The sequence below is a fragment of the Chaetodon auriga genome, chromosome 6 (genome assembly GCF_051107435.1).
Source record: "Chaetodon auriga isolate fChaAug3 chromosome 6, fChaAug3.hap1, whole genome shotgun sequence".
Classification (NCBI taxonomy): Eukaryota; Metazoa; Chordata; class Actinopteri; order Chaetodontiformes; family Chaetodontidae; genus Chaetodon; species Chaetodon auriga.
In genome coordinates, this window is record NC_135079.1 from 20597975 (window position 1) to 20619251 (window position 21277).

General features: G+C 43.3%; 1 protein-coding gene across 1 annotated transcript in view; it reads left to right on the top strand.

Annotated features, from left to right (window-relative positions):
• zfpm1 (zinc finger protein, FOG family member 1) overlaps positions 1-21277 on the top strand; it is a 97985-nt gene that overhangs the window by 34612 nt on the left and 42096 nt on the right. Inside the window, exons 2-3 of the mRNA XM_076732658.1 lie at positions 11264-11410; positions 18825-18962. Coding sequence (XP_076588773.1) covers positions 11264-11410; positions 18825-18962 — 285 coding nt within the window. The remainder of the gene's footprint in view (positions 1-11263; positions 11411-18824; positions 18963-21277) is intronic.

Here is a 21277-nt window from a genome sequence, read left to right on the forward strand (position 1 = left end):
TAGATAGGGAGGGATTCAATAAGTAGTTGAATCAACCTCTCCTCCCCCTGTGGATCTTAGGACGGTGGGAAAGTTCAAATCTGCTGCTATTTTCTATCTTTTATCAGTCGGGCTTATCGGCTGGCTTTCTCGTCTGCATGCCTGGCTTCAATAGTCCAGGGTCTCAGTTCAGGCTGCGTGGTAACTGCTCTCTGTGTCCCTCCCTCCAAACGTCTCCCCTCGCTTTCTTTTTTTTTTTTTTTTTTTTGCTTTTCGAGACAGCACCTGTTCTTACCCCGTTTTTTTCTGCCTTTGCATTTTATCATTACTGTTCTTCAAAACAACGAAGAGCACGTTTGGTATCAGTGTTTCATTTTTTTAGAGGTTTTTGGACATACAGCCTGTTAAGAGAAGCAGGCACAGATCTGTACTGTTGATCGTACTGTGTCTGCGATGCTTGACCTCCCTCTCACTCCTCTCCCGACATTCGCACATCTAATCAGTGAATTAAGGATTTATTTTGACCAAACCAGAGGTGGTGATTGTTAGAAGAGTGGCCAGACTAAATAAGATGGATTTGGGGAGAAAGTTGTTTTGTATCTGTGGAGTTTGAATGAAGATTGTTTTATTATGATCTATGAGGTAAAATTACAGGTTTTGTTAATGGAGTCTTGTGACTTTGAGGATATGTGTGTGTGTGTATATATATATTTGTATGTGTGTGTGCGTGCCTTTTTTTAGTAGCTTCCATGTCATGTGACTCACCTGTTGTCACATTGGAAAGCTCTTTTCCTTCATCGTTCTTTTCTTCACATTTTCCGTCGGGCTCTGTGCCATTTGGTTTTATCAAAGAAATAAAGCCAGGAGAGTGAAATGTGCACAGGAAGATTGCACAATCTGCAGCAGAGGTTCTTTTTTTCATGTTGATTCCTGTGGCAAAATAAACACATTTGTCACAGTCTTTTGCTTTTCTTGGTACAAAATTTAAATTCCTGTGGACACTTTTCGCCGTGCATACCACACATGTCTGCGTCCACCTTTTGTCTCAGAACAATCCAGGGAAAACTCTGCATCAGTGTACAGTGAGACATCTGTCACATACATAAAACATACGTGCAGAGGCGGCTTTCTTGTAACAACGACGTCCAGATGAGCTTGCGTTGCAGTATTAAGTTTGACACAAAGCATCGTGAAAAAAATGTTTTCCACAAATCAGGCTAAATGTTCGCAGTTTCTCCTGACTGTCCCTCAATGCTAAATACTCCAGCGTTGCTTGTGGACCGGCCACAATAGCCAGTGGAACGTGCTGACGCCAAGTTCAACAGGCCAACCTGTAAAATAAACGGCTAATGCCTCATAGCGCCATTCTCACTGAATATGTAGGTTAATGTGGAACATGGAGAGCTTATCCCTCGGTGGCAATGACATAACATGGGAAACGGAAAAGTGAAAAGTTTGACCGGATTGAATTTAAACATGTGACATGAAAGCTTTTCTTTTGAGAAACATGAGTATGGAACGTACACACACTGTCGTTGCCTTACAGTCTTATCATAATGCGCACATGTTCACTTTCCATTAGATTTTCTGAGGAACACACCACTCATTTTCACTGCATTCAGACTGCAGACTGCTGTTCCTCTGTGATGTATGTGGGAGTGAGGCGTCCTTGAGGAACATGAAACAGTCAGGCGGGCTGAGTGCGTCTGAAGTGCTGCCAGAGAAGAAACGGTTGTGAAACAGAATACCAGAGGAAAGACTTGATCCAACACATCAAGAGGTTTCTCCGCTCTGCGCATTATGCAGGAAATGTATGAGACTCTTCAGTGATACCGTGGTAAATAAAAAGGTGGATGCTTGATTTGACACCAGAAACGTATCATTCAGATGGTACATAACTAACACCAAATGCATCTTTTTCAGTCATACATGGTTGTCCGTTGATTAGTGTATTCATTGTGTTGCTTCATCTGGAACTGTGTAGAAGTGAGCCGCACAAGAGGCAGAACAGATGTGGTGTTCAAAGGTGGAGAGAGGTGACTTGCTGTTAGTCAGAAGATGATGATGGGATCTCTCTGTCACAGGTGATGAAATCTCCAACATGTTATCACACTGCATCAGTATTGTGGTTCTGTTGTGACACATTTAGTGTTGTTCCTCGATGGTACCGTGATCATTTTCTATTGATTGATGCTGTTTTTTGTGTTTCCTGGAGAGGTGCTAAAGGTAGACCCATGCTGAATCCTTTATAGTGTTAAACTCAGCTGTTTCCAGGATCATTGAACATTTTTTTTTTTACTGCACTGACTCCTTTTAACTCATTAGTTGTTACTGTAAAGTCCATCTTACATTTTAATATATAATAAAAAATACTGTAACGCAGTAAAAATCCCTGACCCCCTGCTACTTTACGTAAAAAAATTATCCCAATGAGTTCCACACAGTAAGGTATGCTGGTTGTGTTGGAAAAGAGGGCTGTCTTATCAAGAAACATCAGATCCGAATTTTATTGGTTACTTAGAAACAGTGACTGCATTACATTGGTTGTCCTGCAGAGAGCTCTGACAACTCTAATTTCAATCATAAAATGCAAGATATTCAAGATTTCTTACTTTGTTGTTTTGAACTGAAAATTGTTCCCAGCAAATTTCCTCTTGTTTGAGTAGCACTAAAAACTACAAAGCCCAGCTGTTTTGGGAAAGTACTGAACTTTTTTGAAAACTGTACTTTGAAGAATTCTGTCTTTAGTAGCCAGTGTGCTTGGGAATGAGAGTCACAGACTTAATAATCTAATAATGTAGTAATGACGACTGAGTACTTGTGGGTTTGAACGTCAACATGCTAAAGGACGTCACGGCTGGTGTGATCCCAGTGGGACGGTCTCCGTTCGATTACATGAAGGTTTCAGCAGTAAATAAGCTTGTAAATAACAGAAACCACTTCTGTTACTTCAGAACCCTTTGACAAAAGTGTGTGTGTGTGTGTGTGTGTAGTCCACTCTATTTGTGAGTGTGTACAGTATTCGTGGAGCAGCAGTTGTAACACAGTGGGACTGCTATCAGCTCCGGAGCAACATGGTGTTCCAACATGGAAAGCAGCAGCAGGGAGATTTATTTCAGTGGACGGGCTGGTGAATCGTCCTCCTGAGAGGCGCCGGACTATCAGATAGGCCCGCCGAGAAGAGGCTGCTGATCCTCTCCTCCAGGGCTAGTTTTTCTCTCTGGGGGGCATGAAGGATACCCCGCCACCGGACCGTCCATCATGGTCAGTACTGATGCAAGGCACTGTTGGTATCCATGGCGCTATAGGGGCAGTATCAGCGCTATCTCTTTACCTGCCCTCCTCGTGCCCAAGAAGGAAATATCTCCTCACAGGAGGAAGAGGGAAACTAATTGTTGCCCCTGCATGGTGTCAAGTCTCTCTCATTCAGTTGCGATTACACTCCATCTGCTGGCCAGGTCTATCGCTGTCTATCTCTCCGTCTCTGTCTCTATGTCTCTCTCCCAAGGTTCAGCCAGTGTCCCACCCCGCCGTCTCCCCAGGACCTTTATCAGGGAGACGGCTCTGCTCATTAAGGAGTTAATTTTCTCACTCCTATCTCTGATTAGTATAGTCAACCTAAAGCACTGTGAATTCTTTAAATTTTCTTCCTTGTTATCAAAAAAGGAGAGGGAGGAAAAAAAAAGATGGGAATGGGGGGATATTTAATCGGTTAAGTAGTCTTCCTGGGGAACTAGATTTCTCTCTCCCTCTCTTTTCTTCTCTTCCCAGCAATGTAAAGAAATCTCACTGAAAGCCGGCCCAACTCAGTAATTCAGTTTTTAAAGCATGAGGATGGAGGGAAGGGGAAGGAGGGAGGAGGTGGTGGAGGAGGAGGAGGAGGAGGAGGGGTCGGGGAGGGGGCGTGGAGGGGGGGTTGGTGGTGGTGGCAGGAGAGGGAGGGAAGAGAGAAGGAGAGAAAAAAAAACGACTTGATGAAATTCCGCTATCAGCTCCGAACCAATATGCAAAATATCTCGCTGGAAATCAAATAGCTATTATGTTTTCATTTCCACGTCGGCGTATTTGCTTAATGAAGAGGAGACAGATCAGACCGGCAGAGAGAGTCTGCAGGAGCCGATAACCGCCAACGGCTCCCAGCTATCCGCACAGAGTGACGCTCCCAGTCACTACGTTTTTTCACTGAAAAAAAAAAAAGAAAAAGGGATGGAGGGGAGGGAGAGAAAGAGAGAGGGAGGAAGGTGATGGAGTGTAGAGAGAGACCATGAGTGATATTGAAAGGGGACAGAGAAGAAGAAAGAGAGGTGGTGGTGGTGGTGGTGGTGGTGGTGGTGGTGGCAGCGGCGGCGGCGGCGGAGGCAGAGGCGGCGGCGGTTGTGGGGGGATAAGAGGGGATGAGGAACGGAGAGATAATGACAGAAAGAGAGGAGGAAGCGAGAATATAAAGGAGAGACTGCAGGTTGGATTGGAGAGAGATGAGGGATGAGAGACGAGACGGAGACTGAGAGAATGTTTTTTCACTGGCAGATGTACAGAGCTGAGAAAACAGAGCCCTTCAAGTCGAGAAATGCCTTGAATTCTTTTAACTCAAGGCCTTTAAAGGTCTTGAAGACAATGACTTTAAGGACTAAGTGTCAGAAATGGTTTTTTAAGGTCTTAAACGTGATGCGGTTTAACGTCTGAATGCAGCTCGATCAATCGGGCAGAAACACGCTGTCATGTGTTTGCGCTGCGTTCGTGCATTTTCGGGCCTTTGATGTTTGATGTCCTGCTGCGTTTAAGTGCATCAGCCCACCTGTTTATCACTGCAGGGTAATCAGGCATTATCATTAGGCTTGCAGTATATATGTAGCTGGTGGACATTTTCGACCCTTTTCCTTTTTTCTCTGGGCACTCCCCTCGTATTTATTTAATCTTTAGTCTGTCCATTTCTTCACACTGTCGGCGAGCGCTTTTTATTTCTTGCAGCCATGGCAGCAAACCTGCTGCAGCTTGGAATTATAATGTTCCTCTGTAACGCCAAAAAATGGTCTGGACACTTTTTTGACGCGATGGCTGCTGCTGTCACAAAGTTTAACACAACGTTTGGAGGTTTGATTTTGGATCAGGTGATGTGTGAGAGAGACTGCCAGTTGGGTTTGAATCTAAGATAATAAAATTCGATTCTACTAATTATAAGAAGTGAGGCCCAGAGATGAATCAAGTTTTATTTTCAGTTACGATTTTGGCTTCCGGCCTTCTTGAAATCCTATCATATCATTTTTTTGCATTTGTCATTCAGTTGGAATATGTTTGAAGTTCAAAGAAATGCACTCCTAAAAAGACATGTCAAATAGTTGTGATTATTTTTGCCATAATCGAGCATTAATAATCAGAACTCTATTATTCGTGCAGTCTTTACATATGTGCAGTGTTCGTGTGAGACACCTAAGGTGCAGGCCAGTGTTGAGATGAGAGGTGTAGGCGTATAGTGGAGGATTCTCCCACAGGCATCAACATCAACCTAACCAGCAGTTTGTGAGGCTGGGGCAGAAATACATGCACAAAATAAAAGCCCACATTTCTGTCAACAGGTTTTTGGATATGCACAAATACTGCAACGCCGACTTTTCAAGGAGGAGGTTGAATGAATGATGATGAACGGGAATGAACGTTGAACAGACGAACACACGTCATTACATTAATCGAGTACGCACGGCTGTATGTAAGCAGGAATATTAGTGGAACTTTCATGTACGTGCTGCGATGCATTGGCAAGGTATGCACTGGTTATCGATTTCTCCTGAAGTGGGTCAGTTTGTGCTGATGGGTCATGGTAGCCTTCGAGGGAGAAGCCTACATGGAACAGAATGTCAGTTACATACCGTAACTCTGGATTCTCTGAGTATAGGCACAGTCCTTCAAGCTGTGGGCGTCACTGGTTGTCTTGTGGGACACTCTCAGTCCAACAAGGTGAGACCAAAGTGGTACAAGTTGGGCTGAAAACTCAGGACGTGCTGTCTTGAAAATGTCTACCTGGAATCACCTCAGAGGCTCAGCGTTTCTTCAGCTCAGATGCTATAATACAGAATATGGAGGAAGTCTCCTGCCTGATAGACCCATGAAGTGGCGAACAAAGTGTTCCTCTGAGCATTATTTGTCATATTGATATCATGGGAATGTCATCTGGTCAGACATGGACACTAAGAGATCAGCAGTGTTAATTTCTCCTCCACTGTCCTGCATTGTTCTCCATTTGGACATAAAGGCTGTGACCGCTGGTCTTTGTGGTGTTTGTCCCTGTAATGTTTTCAGGCAAAATAACCACCAGTACTTTGGAATTTTATTTTGAAAATCCACCGTAGGGCAACATTTCCGTGCTAGCTGTTGATTGCTTTGTAGATTGATAGAAAATGTATAAAAAAAACAATTTTGACCTTTGATTAATTGTCCTAGTAATTTATTAGAAGATTAAGCTAAATGGCATTTTTTCAGAAGCTGCTGCTTGTCTCTGTTTTTTCTGCCACTCTGAGTTGAATATCTGTGGGAAGTGATGGGCCTTTTTCAGTATTTTCTGCTATGTTATAAATAAATCATTTGATCTGTGATACTAAGAAATGCTAAATAGAGCCGTGTAAGATCTGTGCTTAAAAACAGATGCCCTCATGAAGTCTGACAGTTGCTTCTTCTTCTTGTTGCCTCATTAACTAGCTGATCTGCACTACCTGAACATACCAGCAGGATGATTCAGCCAATAGGCACAGCTATGCTGAATGTAGGAACTACTTCATGTGACTCCTCTTTGGGTAAATTATGTGATGTGAGTTATAACTAGTGGCATGAGAGGAACTCTCTGTGATGTTTTAATGGTGCAAATGGAGAAATTAATCGACAGTTTAAAGTCTGATTATACTTAAGTCTACAGGAATTTCAAACTTGCATCGTCCACCTCTACAGATTCGTTTCAGAACATCTGAGAGATGTTACAGAGGTTTGGTAAATGTTGATTAGTCTGCAGGCCTAAATAGCTGAGCGTTATCCTCATCCCGACAACCATTATGTGTCACCTATCGCACCCCACTGCAATCTGGGAACTTCATCATCATCACATTAGATGCGAAGATGTGCGGGAGGGTCAATAAGTCCCCGGGATTTCAGACCTGTCGAAAAAATGTATTGCTTTAATTGAGTTTGTCATCCCCAGAGTATTGGGTCGTTAGCAGCTCAGATCCTAAAGGCTGAGGAGAAAAAGCTGATTTTTATTGAAGCTGAATATAACGGATCGATATCGTGGGCTGTGCGGATGGTTCCTCTTGTGCGAGGGTTGATGGTAAGGAACGGTGGCCATGAAGCTGTGATAAGCTATGCAGCGCTGAGGGAAATGTTTAAAGTGCAAAGTTGATTAAAAGTATTTCCTCAGTGGAGGGTAATTCTCTTCACTCTGATCAATAAGTGGCCCCTCTCCAGTGCGTGGCTCTGTGTCAGGTACCTTAGTTTCTCTCGAGAGAGTTGAGAGATTGATTATCACACATCCTCCTCTCCTTCCCATCCTCTCCTCCTTTCTTTCTCTAAATATCCTCTTTTAATGTTTCTCTTCACAAGTCTGTGATTTTCTGATACAAGTGTGCCTCTCTCTCCCTCTACTTCTCTTGCTTTCAGGTCTAATGTATTTTTTGTGCGGCGGGTTATTAGCGTGAGAGCGGCGAGGCTTGTGTCTGTTTAATCAGGCTTGTTGAGCATGCAGGTTTGATGTGTGTTGTCTCTGTGTTTAATCAGCGAGCTGCTCGCTGCAGGTTTGATGTGGACGGAGAGTTAATAAAGCAGTATCTTTGGTGCCTTCATCAGCTGCAGCACTTTGTTCTGCCTCTCCTCGCTCCTCCAAGACAGACAGCTGCAGTCTCTGCGCTGGAGCTCAAGTACTCGTGTGCTGCCACATCTGCCTCGGTCTCATCTTGGTGGCGGACTGGATTCAGCGGGGACTCGTGAATTTAATTCAAGACCGCTCATCTGTCATTATGTTTATATTCCCCTGACATGTTAGTTGAGGAATTTTTAGCCAATCGCAGTCCAGGTCATTGAATTAGATGCCCCAGATCCGGGTCGAGGTCTTGAGCCTGGTAGCACCTAAGTCTGGTTATCGAACCTCAGTCCTGTTTGAATACCAGTAGAAATTTACCCATTATGGCTCCAAGTAACGATTTGTTTCATGTCTTGAATAATCGCTCAATATGTGCTTCATTTAATGTAAGAAAATACTGAAAAATGGTTGTCAAACTTTCTGCCCAGTGCACACCATGACGGTTATCAGTTGGCTTGTTTTGTTAGACGATCAGTTTATCACATAAAAACAAGAAATCCTCACCACCGCAATACTGGAACCTGTGAGTATTTGGCTTCTTTAGTTAGAAAAGACAGTGTATCGATTATTCAGTGATTATTGTTCTGTGACTTGACGAATATACTAATAGACTGTTTGTTTCTGCTGCAGTTGATAGTTTCCATAAACAGTTTTTTGTTTCAAGATGTGCATCAAGTCAAACATGCCAAACATTATGGGGTTAGTACATTATGTTAATGTTCATAGCATTTAAATATAGAAATACAGCCAGGTATTGAAAGTTGAAATGTCAAGCAATCCAAACAAATAAAGCAAAACAAAAAAGAAAAGAAAACTGAATTTGTTTTTTCTCACTGTTCTTGTGTTCTCTGCCTATTAATGACTTCTTGAAAGTTTCCACATCATAGAGACAATTAATCAAAACCGTGAGTCCGTCTGTCCAGGAACTGATGTGAAGTAGTCGGAGGATTTATTATCTTTCAGTATTTCGAATTTTATTCACCCGAGAACATTTAGTTTGGAAGTATGAATAAATGTCAGCTTTAGGCTTTTTCCATGAAGATCCTCCTTTTTTTAATTCCTAACCTAGAAAGTTCAGTGGTGCTGTTGGATAAGTCTCAACTTAATTGATGTCCCTCCTACAGACATACACATGTAGGCCCCGGCTCTTTATTATTTCTCCATCTCTTCAATGAGTTCAGTCCAATTTTCCTGTGGATATCACGCCGTAACAATTAATAAGGCTTTAACTTTTAAACTGGCAAATAGAGTAGAATGTGCCACACTTATCACACGGGCCCCGCTATCCTTTCTGCCAACTATCCGAGACAGGAAGAGAAGTGGAAAGGGAGAATATTTCTCCTTGGATAAAAGAGGGGAGAAAGTGGAGCTGAAACTTTTCCGCGCCATTTGATGTCTGAAAGCAGTGATGCAGCGATTGATTCATTAAACCAGAGCCGTAATGAGGAAAGAAATCATAATTCAAACTTACATTTTAAACAGGAAATATAATTGGAATTTTATACAGAGAAGTCCCTTTGTACAATTATGATTAAAGGAAAATTAATTGTATGAAAATGTCCTCATAGATACTGAAAATTAGATCTAGCAAAGCTCAGGCGACATAGACGTAATTGTAAAAATATTGTGTACAGGATCGATCTTTTTTTTTTTTCCGTCCTCCTCTTCTCTCTCTCTCTCTCTCTCTCTCTCTTTTTTTTTTTTTTTTTTTGTTAAGGTCCAAATCTAGCTGTGTTAATTTTATCTGAAATTAGAGTGAACCATGCAGGCGTGGAAGTTGAAATTAGCCTAAAGATGTTTCATTTACAAAGACAGAAACACTTTGTCAGGCGGCGATTGTTTCCCAGCATTATCTCTGCCTGCTTTTAATTGCTTTGGAAGTGAAATTAACAGAATTAGAAAAATTGCCTCTCCCTTTTTATACAAGCTTCTTTATTCATGGGTATTGTTGTGTGCTTTGTATAGATTATAGACTCCTTTTGTTCCAGTATTGTAAATATATACGCCCCCAGTCACGGCTTTAGCTCCGAAACAATCCCTCTGTTCGATCGACGCAACCTAATGAAAATTAATTTACAACCTGTCTGGATTGGGGGGTGAAAGGCGGGAAATGAAAAAAAAAAAAAAAAAAAAATCCTGCTTTTCTCTCAGTATTAATTTCACTCTGATTTAGCTATTCAAAAACAATGTGCCCACCCTCCTTGACTTTCCAATACATCATTATTATGTATGTGAGTTGTTTTCTCCCTCAGCGGTCTGCAGCATATTAACCATTTCTGCTTCACTCTAGCACTCCCTAATCCTCTTAAAAGAAACGGTATCCTGAATTAATAATTCTATCATGCTATCCTCTCAGGAGCGGAGAATGAAGGATGTCATCCGATGCAGATGAGCATAATAGAAACTGCCTTTTATAATCAGCAGTCCTTGAAGCACTAATAACTATAACTCAGCGTTGAGATGCAGGAAAAACAGCCAGTAAATATGACGGCATATCCCAAGGTTTAGAGCTCTTAATGTACCATAAAAGCAGCCTGGTGTGTTCATCTTATAGAAGGAGTATAATTAATGAAGCAATTTAAAAAAGTCACATTAAATCCATATTAACTGACTCCATTTTTTTTTTAGGATGTAATCTTCAAACAGGCTAAAATAGATCAAAAGTACTGTATAATTACTATGGTCAGCAGGGATTATGAAACTGTAATTGATACAGATCAGCCCTACACTAATCACTCTTTTAGCTACAATTTTAGGTATACTGTAATTTGGCTTTAAGGTCCCCCTTGGCTTCTTGCTATTAATCTTCTGGATTAGACCGTTCAGCATGTCCAATTCTTGAAACCGTTTTTTGAATGAGTCCAGTTAAGGGAAAAAAAAAAAAAAAAAAAAAAAGCAGATCAGGGTGTTTGGGGTATTTTTCCTCCCTTCTGTACAGTACATACAATCATAAGTAGCTTGTTTAACAATCTCCCTTCCTTTTATTTTTCACTTCTCCTGCACCGGTCTGTTTGGACTCGATGCCCATGGGAAGGCAATTAAACTCCAATCCGTCTCCTTTTGCAGACCTGAAGTGTAATATTGTTCTGTGATTGTGCCTCTCCAGCTCTGTTCTTCGTGGAGCTCTGTTTTCAGTGATCCTCTTTTTATTCATGTGCACTTTGTGTTCAGGCCACCTGATATAATTGTTATATTTAAACAAAAAAAAAAAAAAAGTGCAGTTTGGCGCTGATCTGCTTTTTCCTCTTCTGAAGCAAACTCGATTTTTCTGTTTGAAATTTGTCTTCACCCATCCTGATGGCAGTATTTGTGAGTCCATCAGAATCAGGTCCAGTTCTTCAGACGTTGAAGGACCCCTCTGAGACCCCACAGGCAGCAGAACACAGTGGATAACACTGACATGAGTGAAAATTCAGTTGTTCATTTTCCCTCCCCTTTCTCCCGCAGGTTCCCTCGGGGATCTTGATGGCGGTGAGGAAAACACACCGGACAACCTCAGCCTATCAGGAGAAGAGGGAGGGGCCTCGGACCCAGATGATTCAGCAGAAGGCGACAGCTCCAGCCCTCCACCATACACACCACTGTACAACGAAGGTGAGAAGAGGAAGAAAGCCAGAAACGAGAGTCAAAAATCCAAATACAACAGGAGATACTGGCACAAGAATTAATTAAAAATAGAATCCAAAGAAGGAGATGAGGACCAGTCGTAGGCCTCCTGTCTGGTCCTGAAGATGAGCTTGATTGTAAAAATATCGTCTTTTGAATTTAAAGACCGTCATAGTACTTCTCATGGAGACTTTGAAGCTCGAAAATTGGTTCAGCAAAAAGATAACTACTGCTAAAATGCAGTTGGTGCCTGGAAAATGGACACATCCTTGCTTAAAGCTTTGAAAAATGACACTTTCCAACAATTATTTTCATTATTGATTAATCTGCCAATTATTCTCTTGATTCATTGACTAATCATTTGCTTTAGAAAAGGTCAAAAATGGCTTGTTTTGTCTGACCTATAGTCCAAAACCCAAAGATACCGAAAGTTAACTGTCGTAGACCACCAGTCAAACCAGCAAATGTTCTTATCTGACAAGAAGGATCCAGTATTTTGGGAATTTTTGCTTTTATATTACTTAAACCATTAATCTCTCATCCCTGAAGGTGATTGCTGGTTATTTTTCGTGCTGTATTTTTCCCTGGGTACTGTCGGAGGGTGGAAATACATTCCCTCATCCGTGTTAGTGAACTGGTTGGTTAGTGAGCTTCATGCCACCCATTTCACAAGGGTTTGAACAAATTTTAACAATGAGTTTTGCTGCACAGCTTTCTAAATGTTGCTTAGACCGAGAGCAGTTTTCACTGTTTCACTGTCCAAATGTGACCAAATAACTTGCAGATGTCTGTCACATGCTTTTATAATATGATCAGGAAACCGTCAAAATGTTCACCATCCTTGTATTTGTGCGTGCAGTTTTATTATTATACTTAATCACGCTGGCTGTAATGACAGCCATGCACTGACAACATGCAGCACTAAGCGCCTCTTATAGCAAACAGCCCAGGTGCTTGGTTCACCGGCAGTTATTAGTGGTTATTACCAAATTTATCTCCTCATCAAGACTTGGTCTCTCTCTTTCATCGACTGACGTCTACCTGTTATCTGTCAGGAGGCAGTTCATGTTACCCAGAGACAACTAAAAAAGACTGAAGAACCATTATGAGGTTGTAGCTTTCCACGTGCATCACTCTTTTATCTCTATTGTGTCTAAATGAATAAAAAAAAAAAAGAAGAAAAAAAATTCTGCGGGTTCAATCTTAGCTCCAGTGAATCTGCTCCCTCATGCACCTCTTATCCCGAGCCTCCCCCTTGTACCGTGTGATAGCAGAGTTTTCAGTCATATTCTTTTGACTTATTCAAGATTTCACTAGCTGTGTTTTTTTAATCTCAAAAATTCCTGCTCTTGTGAAATTTTGGGGCTGGAAGTGATAAGCGTCTGTTGGTTGGCTTGGTTTGATAAACCCATGGAAATTCTGTCAGGTGCTAATCGAGACGAGATTAGAGATTAGCTATGTGTGTGTGTGTGTGTGTGTGTGTGTGTGTGTGTGTGTGTGTGTGTGCGTGCACGTTTGAGGTGAGGAGTGGGTTACGTGTGTATTAGATTGTATAAGAAGAAGAAGATGAGAAAAGTCAGGCAGACTGAAAACACACACACACACACACACACACACACACACACCCACACACACACGCCCCTCCCCATCACTCTGTTGATTTACTCCTCTCTCTCTCTCTCTCTGTTCTCTGGGGTTCCTCGGTTGCCCAGTGCTGCCATTATCAGTTCTCTGTAAGTCAGCCATGTTTGACGAACCTGCTCTTTCAACCTGGGATCAATACCAGGTCTTTATCTGGCCAGCTCTGGCTAATAAAGGCAAGGCCTCTTATCCACCATCTGGAAGAGAGAGAGAGAAAGACACACACACACACACACACACACACACACAGGCGATAACTGCCCTGATAACTTTAGCAAGAAAAACACATTCGACCAGTAACAGCACCAAGCGCTCTGTTCTCTCCATCACACCCTCCTCAACCTGACAGAGAGAACCAGTATATTAATGCTGGTACAATGGTTCCACACACACACACACACACACACACACACACACACACACACACACACATGCACACACACAACTTTATTGAGGAAGAAGTGTTCAGTACATCTCTCTCTCTCTCTGTTGTGGTGTGTGTTTTCCCTCTCTCTTCTCAGAATTGCTGTACAGTTGCAGCGACCCACAGAAAGTGAAGGTCCTTTTTTGATGACAAGCAATCACACTTATACATGCACACTTATACATGCACAGGAAGCCTGATAAAATCCACTTCTAGGCTGATTAGTCAGTACGTTACCTCCTTTTGACCTCTAATCATCATGCCCTTGTTTGGGCCAATCAGAATGATTTTTGTAAACCGCCTCCTTTTTTTTTTTTTTTTTTTTCTTTCATTAGAATCTGATCAGATGATAGAGGAGGACTGTGTGATGCATAAACTGACAAATGGCAGAGGTCATTATCTTTTCTGCTATCGTCTTAGTGCTCAAATGATTAGCTGATCCATCGATCAGTTGACCAGCGGAAAGTTCTGCCAGTTGTTTAATGTATCAAGAAAAAAACAACGAATATTCAGTGTGAGAATTGTCTGCTTTCTTTTTTTTTATGTCATTATAAATTGAAGAGATGTGAGTTTGGACTGCCGGATGATGTGATTGGCTTTTTTTTAGTTTTTATGCCTTTATTACAGACAGTAGACAGATGACAGGAAATGAGGAAGACAGCGATGCAACAAAAGTCCCTGGCCATGCCCTTCGTGGTCGGGTTAGGGCGTGGGCGCCCTTGTGATGGGTGACGTTTTTCACAGTTTTTACGTCATTTTATAGGTTCAACGATTAATCATGTCCACTTTGGGCTTGAGGCAGTTTTTTTTTTTTATAGAGGAAAACAGCAACCAGCAGAGGAAGTAGCTGCGGCTCTGGTATGCAGGGATGAGGCGAGAAATCCTGGGGCCCTACCCAACGTCTCGTCCCACCAGTGGGGGGGGTTCAACAAAATAATTCTAATAATTCAGCGGGTTTATTTAACAGGGACGGTGTATAATGATGTCGTATGTGATCCAGATTTACAGATGATACTTATTGTCCATGAAAACAATGCAAAGACATGGAATACATAGCATTGGCTCCATCTTCCTGTTGGAGTGATGGCTTCCTGTCATCCAGACACACACGGGTGATGTTTGTGTTCGTGTTCCTTACAGCTTCAGTCCAACATGATGGGGCGTTTACAGAAAGAAGTGTGTGCTCCATGTTTAGTACCTGGTGCACGAAAGGGAGCAGAGAGAGAACAGCGGTGGATTAAAATGTTCTGATGGAGAGGAAGAAGACTGTTTTCTGTTCTCTCTCAAGCCGCAACAAAGACTGTGAGTTTGAGGGACGCTCTCCATTACCAGCACTGTTAGTAAGTGTAAACGGTGGTCGTACGAACAGCCTGTCTGCACCTGCATCAGTCGTCTGTCTCGTGCACATTTGATGGAACGCATGCACAAATAGCTTGAGCTGTATGTCTCACCCGAAGTGTATTTTACTCTCCTGCTTATTTCTCTCCTGACTGACTGCGCAGTACGTGCGTCACTACATTGATTGTGAATTGGGCTGCGAGGTTTGCCAAAATGCTCGTCAGTGTGCTGCAGCGCTGTGGCTGAATGAATGCAGCCTCGACACTGACAGACGACTGCAGCTGCTGCTGACGTCTTGCTTTCTCCAGCCAGTGTGTTTAAGGCGGTGGAGGGCTTGAAGATCCACACCTTGGTTTTGTCTCCTTCCCTTCATCAGCTACATCTCAACCGCCCAACTGACCGATGTTGCGACTGTACACAGGGAACAGAGGAAAAGACGCAAAAGGCAGCACTGAATTCATAAAGCAGACAAACAGAAATGTATAGAGGGTTGTAGAAGTTAGGAGGCGAGATTGTTGGGTGACTTTGCCCTGCAGGTGTGACAGGGGAAGTTCAGCTTATCAGATTGATGGAGACTGTCTCACGAAGGAGGGGGGGATAGTGGGGGAGAGAGGGAGGAGGGGGTTTGGCAGAAAAGTGTCTGTCGACTCCTCCTGATACCTGCCTCCCTGTCTGAGATGATATGGGAGATAATATTGATAATATTAAACGCAATAACTGTGTCTCCAGCTCCCCTCCCTCGTTTCAGCCCCTGCAGGATAAAATCAATGTGCCATTCAATGTGATTTATAGCTGAAAATAATGGCACTGTTTAGGCAGGGGGGAGGGGTGTGAGTGTGTGTGTGTGTGTGTGTGTGTGTGTGTGTGTGTGTGTGTGTGTGTGTGTGTGTGCGCTTGTGTGTGTGGGTCTGCTTGCTTTAGTGTGTGTACAGTATGTCGCCATGTATGAGTGTTTGCGTGTGGATGAGGTTGAAAGGTGGACGTGACGTGAAGATGGTTGGTGTGTGTATGTGTGCACCTGCTTCTCTTTGTGTGTGTTTGTGTTTGTGTGCGTGTGTGTTGATTTATTTGACGATGCAGATCCAATCTCTCAACTGTTACATTAATAACAGTGGAGTGTGAGGGCGTCACGTGGCCGTGGGACGTTTATGGCTGGTATCGATCGGGCGCTATCGCTGTTTATCGGAGCGGGAATGCAAGGGTAAACACGGGCTTTGTGCAGACAGCTCAGGTGTTATCGGGGTGGAGGTTTGATGACGGGGTGGGATGAAGGGGGAGGGAGAGCACAAAAGAGGAGCTGGGAAGGAGGAAGTGAAGAGAAGGGCAAAAGTTGGGAGGAGGAGGGGGACAACAGGGATTCGGACAAAGGACAGAAGGAAAGAGGAGACAAAGAGGATTAACTTAAATAAAGAGGCCTGTAATAATAATGTCACCAAACCTATAATCAGGGCTGGGCGATAAAACGATCTCGATAAGGGATCGTGATAACATTTCCGTTGATAATGCTGATCAGCCTTGAACATTTTTATTTGATATGGATACCTATGACACCACAGAAATAAACACAGCAGCCAGTCAGTCTGCAGTTTTGTTTTTTTTTTTGTCAGCACGCCCATGTCCTACCACACACACACAATTTAAACTACAGGTGAAGAAAGAAAACTGAGGGGCACAAAAGCCACTTCTGGAGGGCAGAAGAGCAGAAGGAGTGAAACTGACTTTAGGTTATATTTTACAGGAGTCAATGGGCACAATGTTCATTATCCATAAGTGCAACAAAAGGGAGACAATTGATCACACTGATCAATTGATCAAACACCTGCTGAACAAGCAGAGCGCAAGCCTCAGCCGCTCTGCCTGCAGTAACGTGCTGCCCCCTCTTCATCAACACAAGCTTTGTTTTACACGGCTTTAGACGTCATGCTTAAGTGCTGAAAGAGAAGTTACCCTCCAAAGCTGAGGAAGTTATTAAAAAAAGGCACCACATGCCAAGAAAGAACTTCAAACTGAAAACACCTCAGTTAACATTATAAAATTGAGTCACTTTTATAATATATGAACATAAACCTTGTGGGAAGAAGAGCTATTCCCCACAGCAAAGTCATTATATTTAGTGTAGCTATTGTTTAGGCTACCATCCATTAACTAAATTGGTCATGTGGCAAGATGCATCAGACTCTCACTCAGCTATCACTGTGTACAAACTCCAAAAAGTTGCATTCATATGAACATATAATACTTAAAGTGTCAGTATTGTGGTCAAAAAATAATCCAGGTAGCGCACACAGCAGAGTGTACACAACTGAAACCTTGAAAATCTGGTGTCTCTCTTATGTGTTGGTCAGTATTACTCAAACACAAACATTTCCCTTTTGACTGTTTTTTGGAGAATTCTGACTCACATAACAGCGAAGCAGGAAAATTTTCCAGTTAAAGAAATGAACTTCAGTGCTCTCTGCTGAGCAAACTGCGTAATGGAGACGTAGTGTCTCAACTCAAAGATATCTTTTGTATTTCTCTACCTACTGTATCAGCCAGCATAGGCCAGCACTGATATATCTGTGATGATATATCTGTCCTGCTCCAGTCCAAACCCATCGCAGAAAGGTAGCTTTTATTTACTTTTACCTACTTTAACCTACATGCAGCGTCATTGCACATCAGCATTTTACCTCTTGTTTTTAAAGGGAGAATGCAGCGACAGCGTGTACGAGGCAGGAGGGGAGAAATGAGATAATTTGCCTAAAATAAAATGCGCCATTTTGTGGATGATTTCACCCAGCGTTTCATATTGATACGGATGATCTCTGTCGCAGTGCTTTTATACTCTGCAGCAAATTAGTTTGGGAAGGTACTTTTAATCATGAAATCCATTACACAACACTGACTGCCTGACTGCACGTTGAACAAGTAATAGAATTAACTGATTTACACAAGTGCGTTTAGAAACAGTTTGGCTTTTTAAATCGTTTCCTCATCTGTCAACTGAAGTTTCCGCCTTAAAGGTCCGGGTCATTTTATTTTGCTCTAAGTCCAGTCAGATTTTTCAGTGCGAGTAGCAGTGAATGTTGGTAATCCGTCTACGTGCAGTCAGCTTTTGAGTCACTGTAACCCTTGGCCTGATGATGATGCAAGACCAGAGAACAAGAAGAGAGAGAGATCTTCAGCTCAGATAGCCTGAGGTGCTGTGATGTAACTATTAATCTAATCTAACTAATCATGAGTCCCACTAATAGGGAGGGACCCAGCAGCTTGATGAACCGGCTGATACCAGCTGCACAGGCAAAGTTCAGGGTTCACATATACGAATGCCAGATAAACACGTTATAAACACACAAACACACACACGTCCAGACATTCAGATTTGCACACACACACACACACACACATGGGTCCAGCCACATGCAGGAACACACACAGATCTCTTTGATCAGCGAGCAGGAGGCTGTGTAATCAGCTTGATCAATAGCAGGGGTATCAATGCTGATTAGAGGAACACAGACAGCCTCAGTCTCTGCTGAAGGTGACAGGCCGAGGGGATGAAGGGGAGGGGACGGACAGATAGAGGAAGACGAGGGAGAAGACGAGCATCGTGAGATCCACCTACCCTCAGCAAGGGAGGGATGGCGGGCGTTGACGAGGAGAGAGTGAGAAATGGATGGAGGACGGATGGAGAGAGGCTGCAGAAAGTCCAGACTGAAGGTAGAGAGTGAAGACGATTCTGATGAGCCTTTGATTCTTCAGAGTTGCAGCGAGAATCAAAGCATCCATCTCTGTGTGGTGTGGTGTCGTGTTACACAGCTCAGGCAGTCATTTCACCGCTGCCTTTGATCAACAGACAGGATCAGCCACTGCCCAGACACACACACACACACACACATACACACACCAACAGCCACATATACACACTTGTAGATACACACACGAAGGCCGAAGCTGAAGTTTTTGCTGCTTCTGTTCGAATGTGTTTAACCGTGACTGTTTGTGTCGTACATGCAGAGCCCAGGACGCAGGACTCTCGAGGAGGCCCCGACGATGAAGACGAGGATGGGGAGGAGCAAAGATCGACGCACAGCGGCAGGGAGGAACAAGACGAAGGGGTGGAAGAGGAGGAGGTGTTACAGTGGAGGGGTCCAGGTCAGTGTGCTCAGGAAACATGTTCTTTAGTATTTGGAACTAAAAACAAATGTACCGAAGCAAAACAAAAATCATTCCAATGTTTGGTTCACTCAAGGATTCTAAAAACTGTGTTTGGTGATGGTGAAATGAAAACAGAAGTGTCACAATCCTCAGTGTTAAGGCGATCACTCAGTACTCAGTAATAATCAGTGTGCTTTGCTTTAAAACCAATAGGAATGATTCTGAACTAAACGCACTCTGCACAAATTTGACACGTAAAAGGACGTGCACAGAGGGATTTGTAGTCACTTTCAAATTGAGTTACTGAGAAATGTGCAATATTCATTGAACTCATGAAACAAATCCAGCACTCAGACAGCCGGCCCTTGTCACGGCGTTCACTCTTTCAGTGATGGCAGCCGCAGCCCACGTTCAAAGTTATGAATGGTGAATCACTCTCGCTGCCAGCTAGGCTCGTGCCGATCAGATCAACTGTCCACGATTGAAAGGAAAATCACAGACTGTCTTTTCCTCTGCTGTTATTTAGGAACTAAATTGTTATAGAAAATGAAATCTGAAATCCTCTACTGTGCGTGTACAAAAGAGCTCAGCGGTGGAGTGGCATGTCTGCACACATGCTCCGTATTTTGAAGCAACCCGTCTGTGATCCGCCAATCCTGACACACGCGACCTGACCAACTCCTGCATCTTCACGTTCCTGCTCACCAAAGCTTTGCTCTGTGCACCACTGTCCTCAGTATACTGCTGCGTCGTGTTCTGCCTCCATTGTGGCTACAGGAGACGATCCACCGCTATTGTGTGTGTATGTGTGTGTGTGTGTGTGTGTGTCCACCCGCTCCTTTCCTCCATCTGCTATCTTTATGCACCAGGTCTGTTTTAGCTGGACTGTCGCGCCTTTAGAAAGTGTGAAATTCGCTTGTAAATGTGCAGAAATCCTGTAATTATTGACTTAAAATAAATGTTTAATGACACACATCATTTGTTACCCGGTCCGAACACACTTACAGCAAAGCTAGTTTTATGTGTTTGTAATTAGATAGAGAGACTCTGACAGAGAGAGAGAGGAGGTGACGTGATTGGGCGCACTCTCTAGTCTCTTGGCGTGAAAGTTGGACCTGCTACGCCCCCATCCACCACCCCAACCTCCACACCCTCACACCTGAGTAAAGAACACTGAATGCTGGCATGAACTGTCCGTGGTGTGCTGCAGAATAATCCAGAGTGACTCCAACATACCGTCGTTTCCACTCTGAATATGCTCTCGAGTGGACCTACCCAGCTCTATATGACTGTGTGTGTGTGCCTCTGTGTGTGTGTGTGTGTGTGTTTTGGAGATGTTCTTCCGTGCAGCCTCTTCTGAGTGTCTTTCAGGGTCCACTGTGTTGTTCCACTGTTCCCCTGAACATGACATGTGAATGTGACAGGGCGGGGGAAAATTTATTCAAGACGTAACAAAAACACACACACACACACACACACAGCTAAGAGGAGATAACAAGTAAATCGCCATAATTTTATTATTTATTTCCTCTCTTATCGAGGTTTGTTTGGTTATTTATTTCTCTCTGTCTGTTGTCTTCAATGAGTTAAACAATGCAAGAAGATTACCGCACTATCTCGCATTATTTCCTTTTCAAGCTGCACACGTTTTATGTATGACTGTGCATGTGTGTCTACGCAGCGTTGAGCGTGCCTATGTTTACGAGTGTTTATGTGCGTGTGTGTGTGTGTGTGTGTGTGTGTGTGTGTGTGTGTGTGTATTTTAATTCCTCTGGTGGGGAAGAGAGGATGTGTTCATTATCGTCCTGTCCCAGCCTTGTCCCTTTAACAGTAATTGGAGCGATATTAATTGCTGCGCTGTGGCTGGTTGATGGTAGCACCATGATGCTGCACTGATAGGGCCCTTCGTTTTTTCTTCCTTCTCTCCTCCTCACAAACTAACTGCTGGGTGAGCGAGGCGGAGGGATGGAGGAAGGGGAGGGAGGAGGGGGGAGAGAGAGTAAGGGAGAGAGATAGCCCCTCTATCAGCTCTGGAGCAGGCGCTGTCTTTATCAGGAGCACGATTGGCAAAAAGGAAACTTTGACCGGTCTGAATTTTTCTCTTATCGTCAAGCCCCCCCTCCTCCACCCCCCCCTTCCTCCCACCCTCCCCCTTCCCTCCCTCCATCCATCCACCTTCTCCTCCTCTGGTCTCTCCATCACCACTTACAGCCCCCCCCCACCCCCCCTTCTCCATCCTCCTCCCCCTAACAGCATACATCTCCCTCCTTTTCTCCATCTTTGTATTGTTTCTTCTTCATCTTCGTCACCGT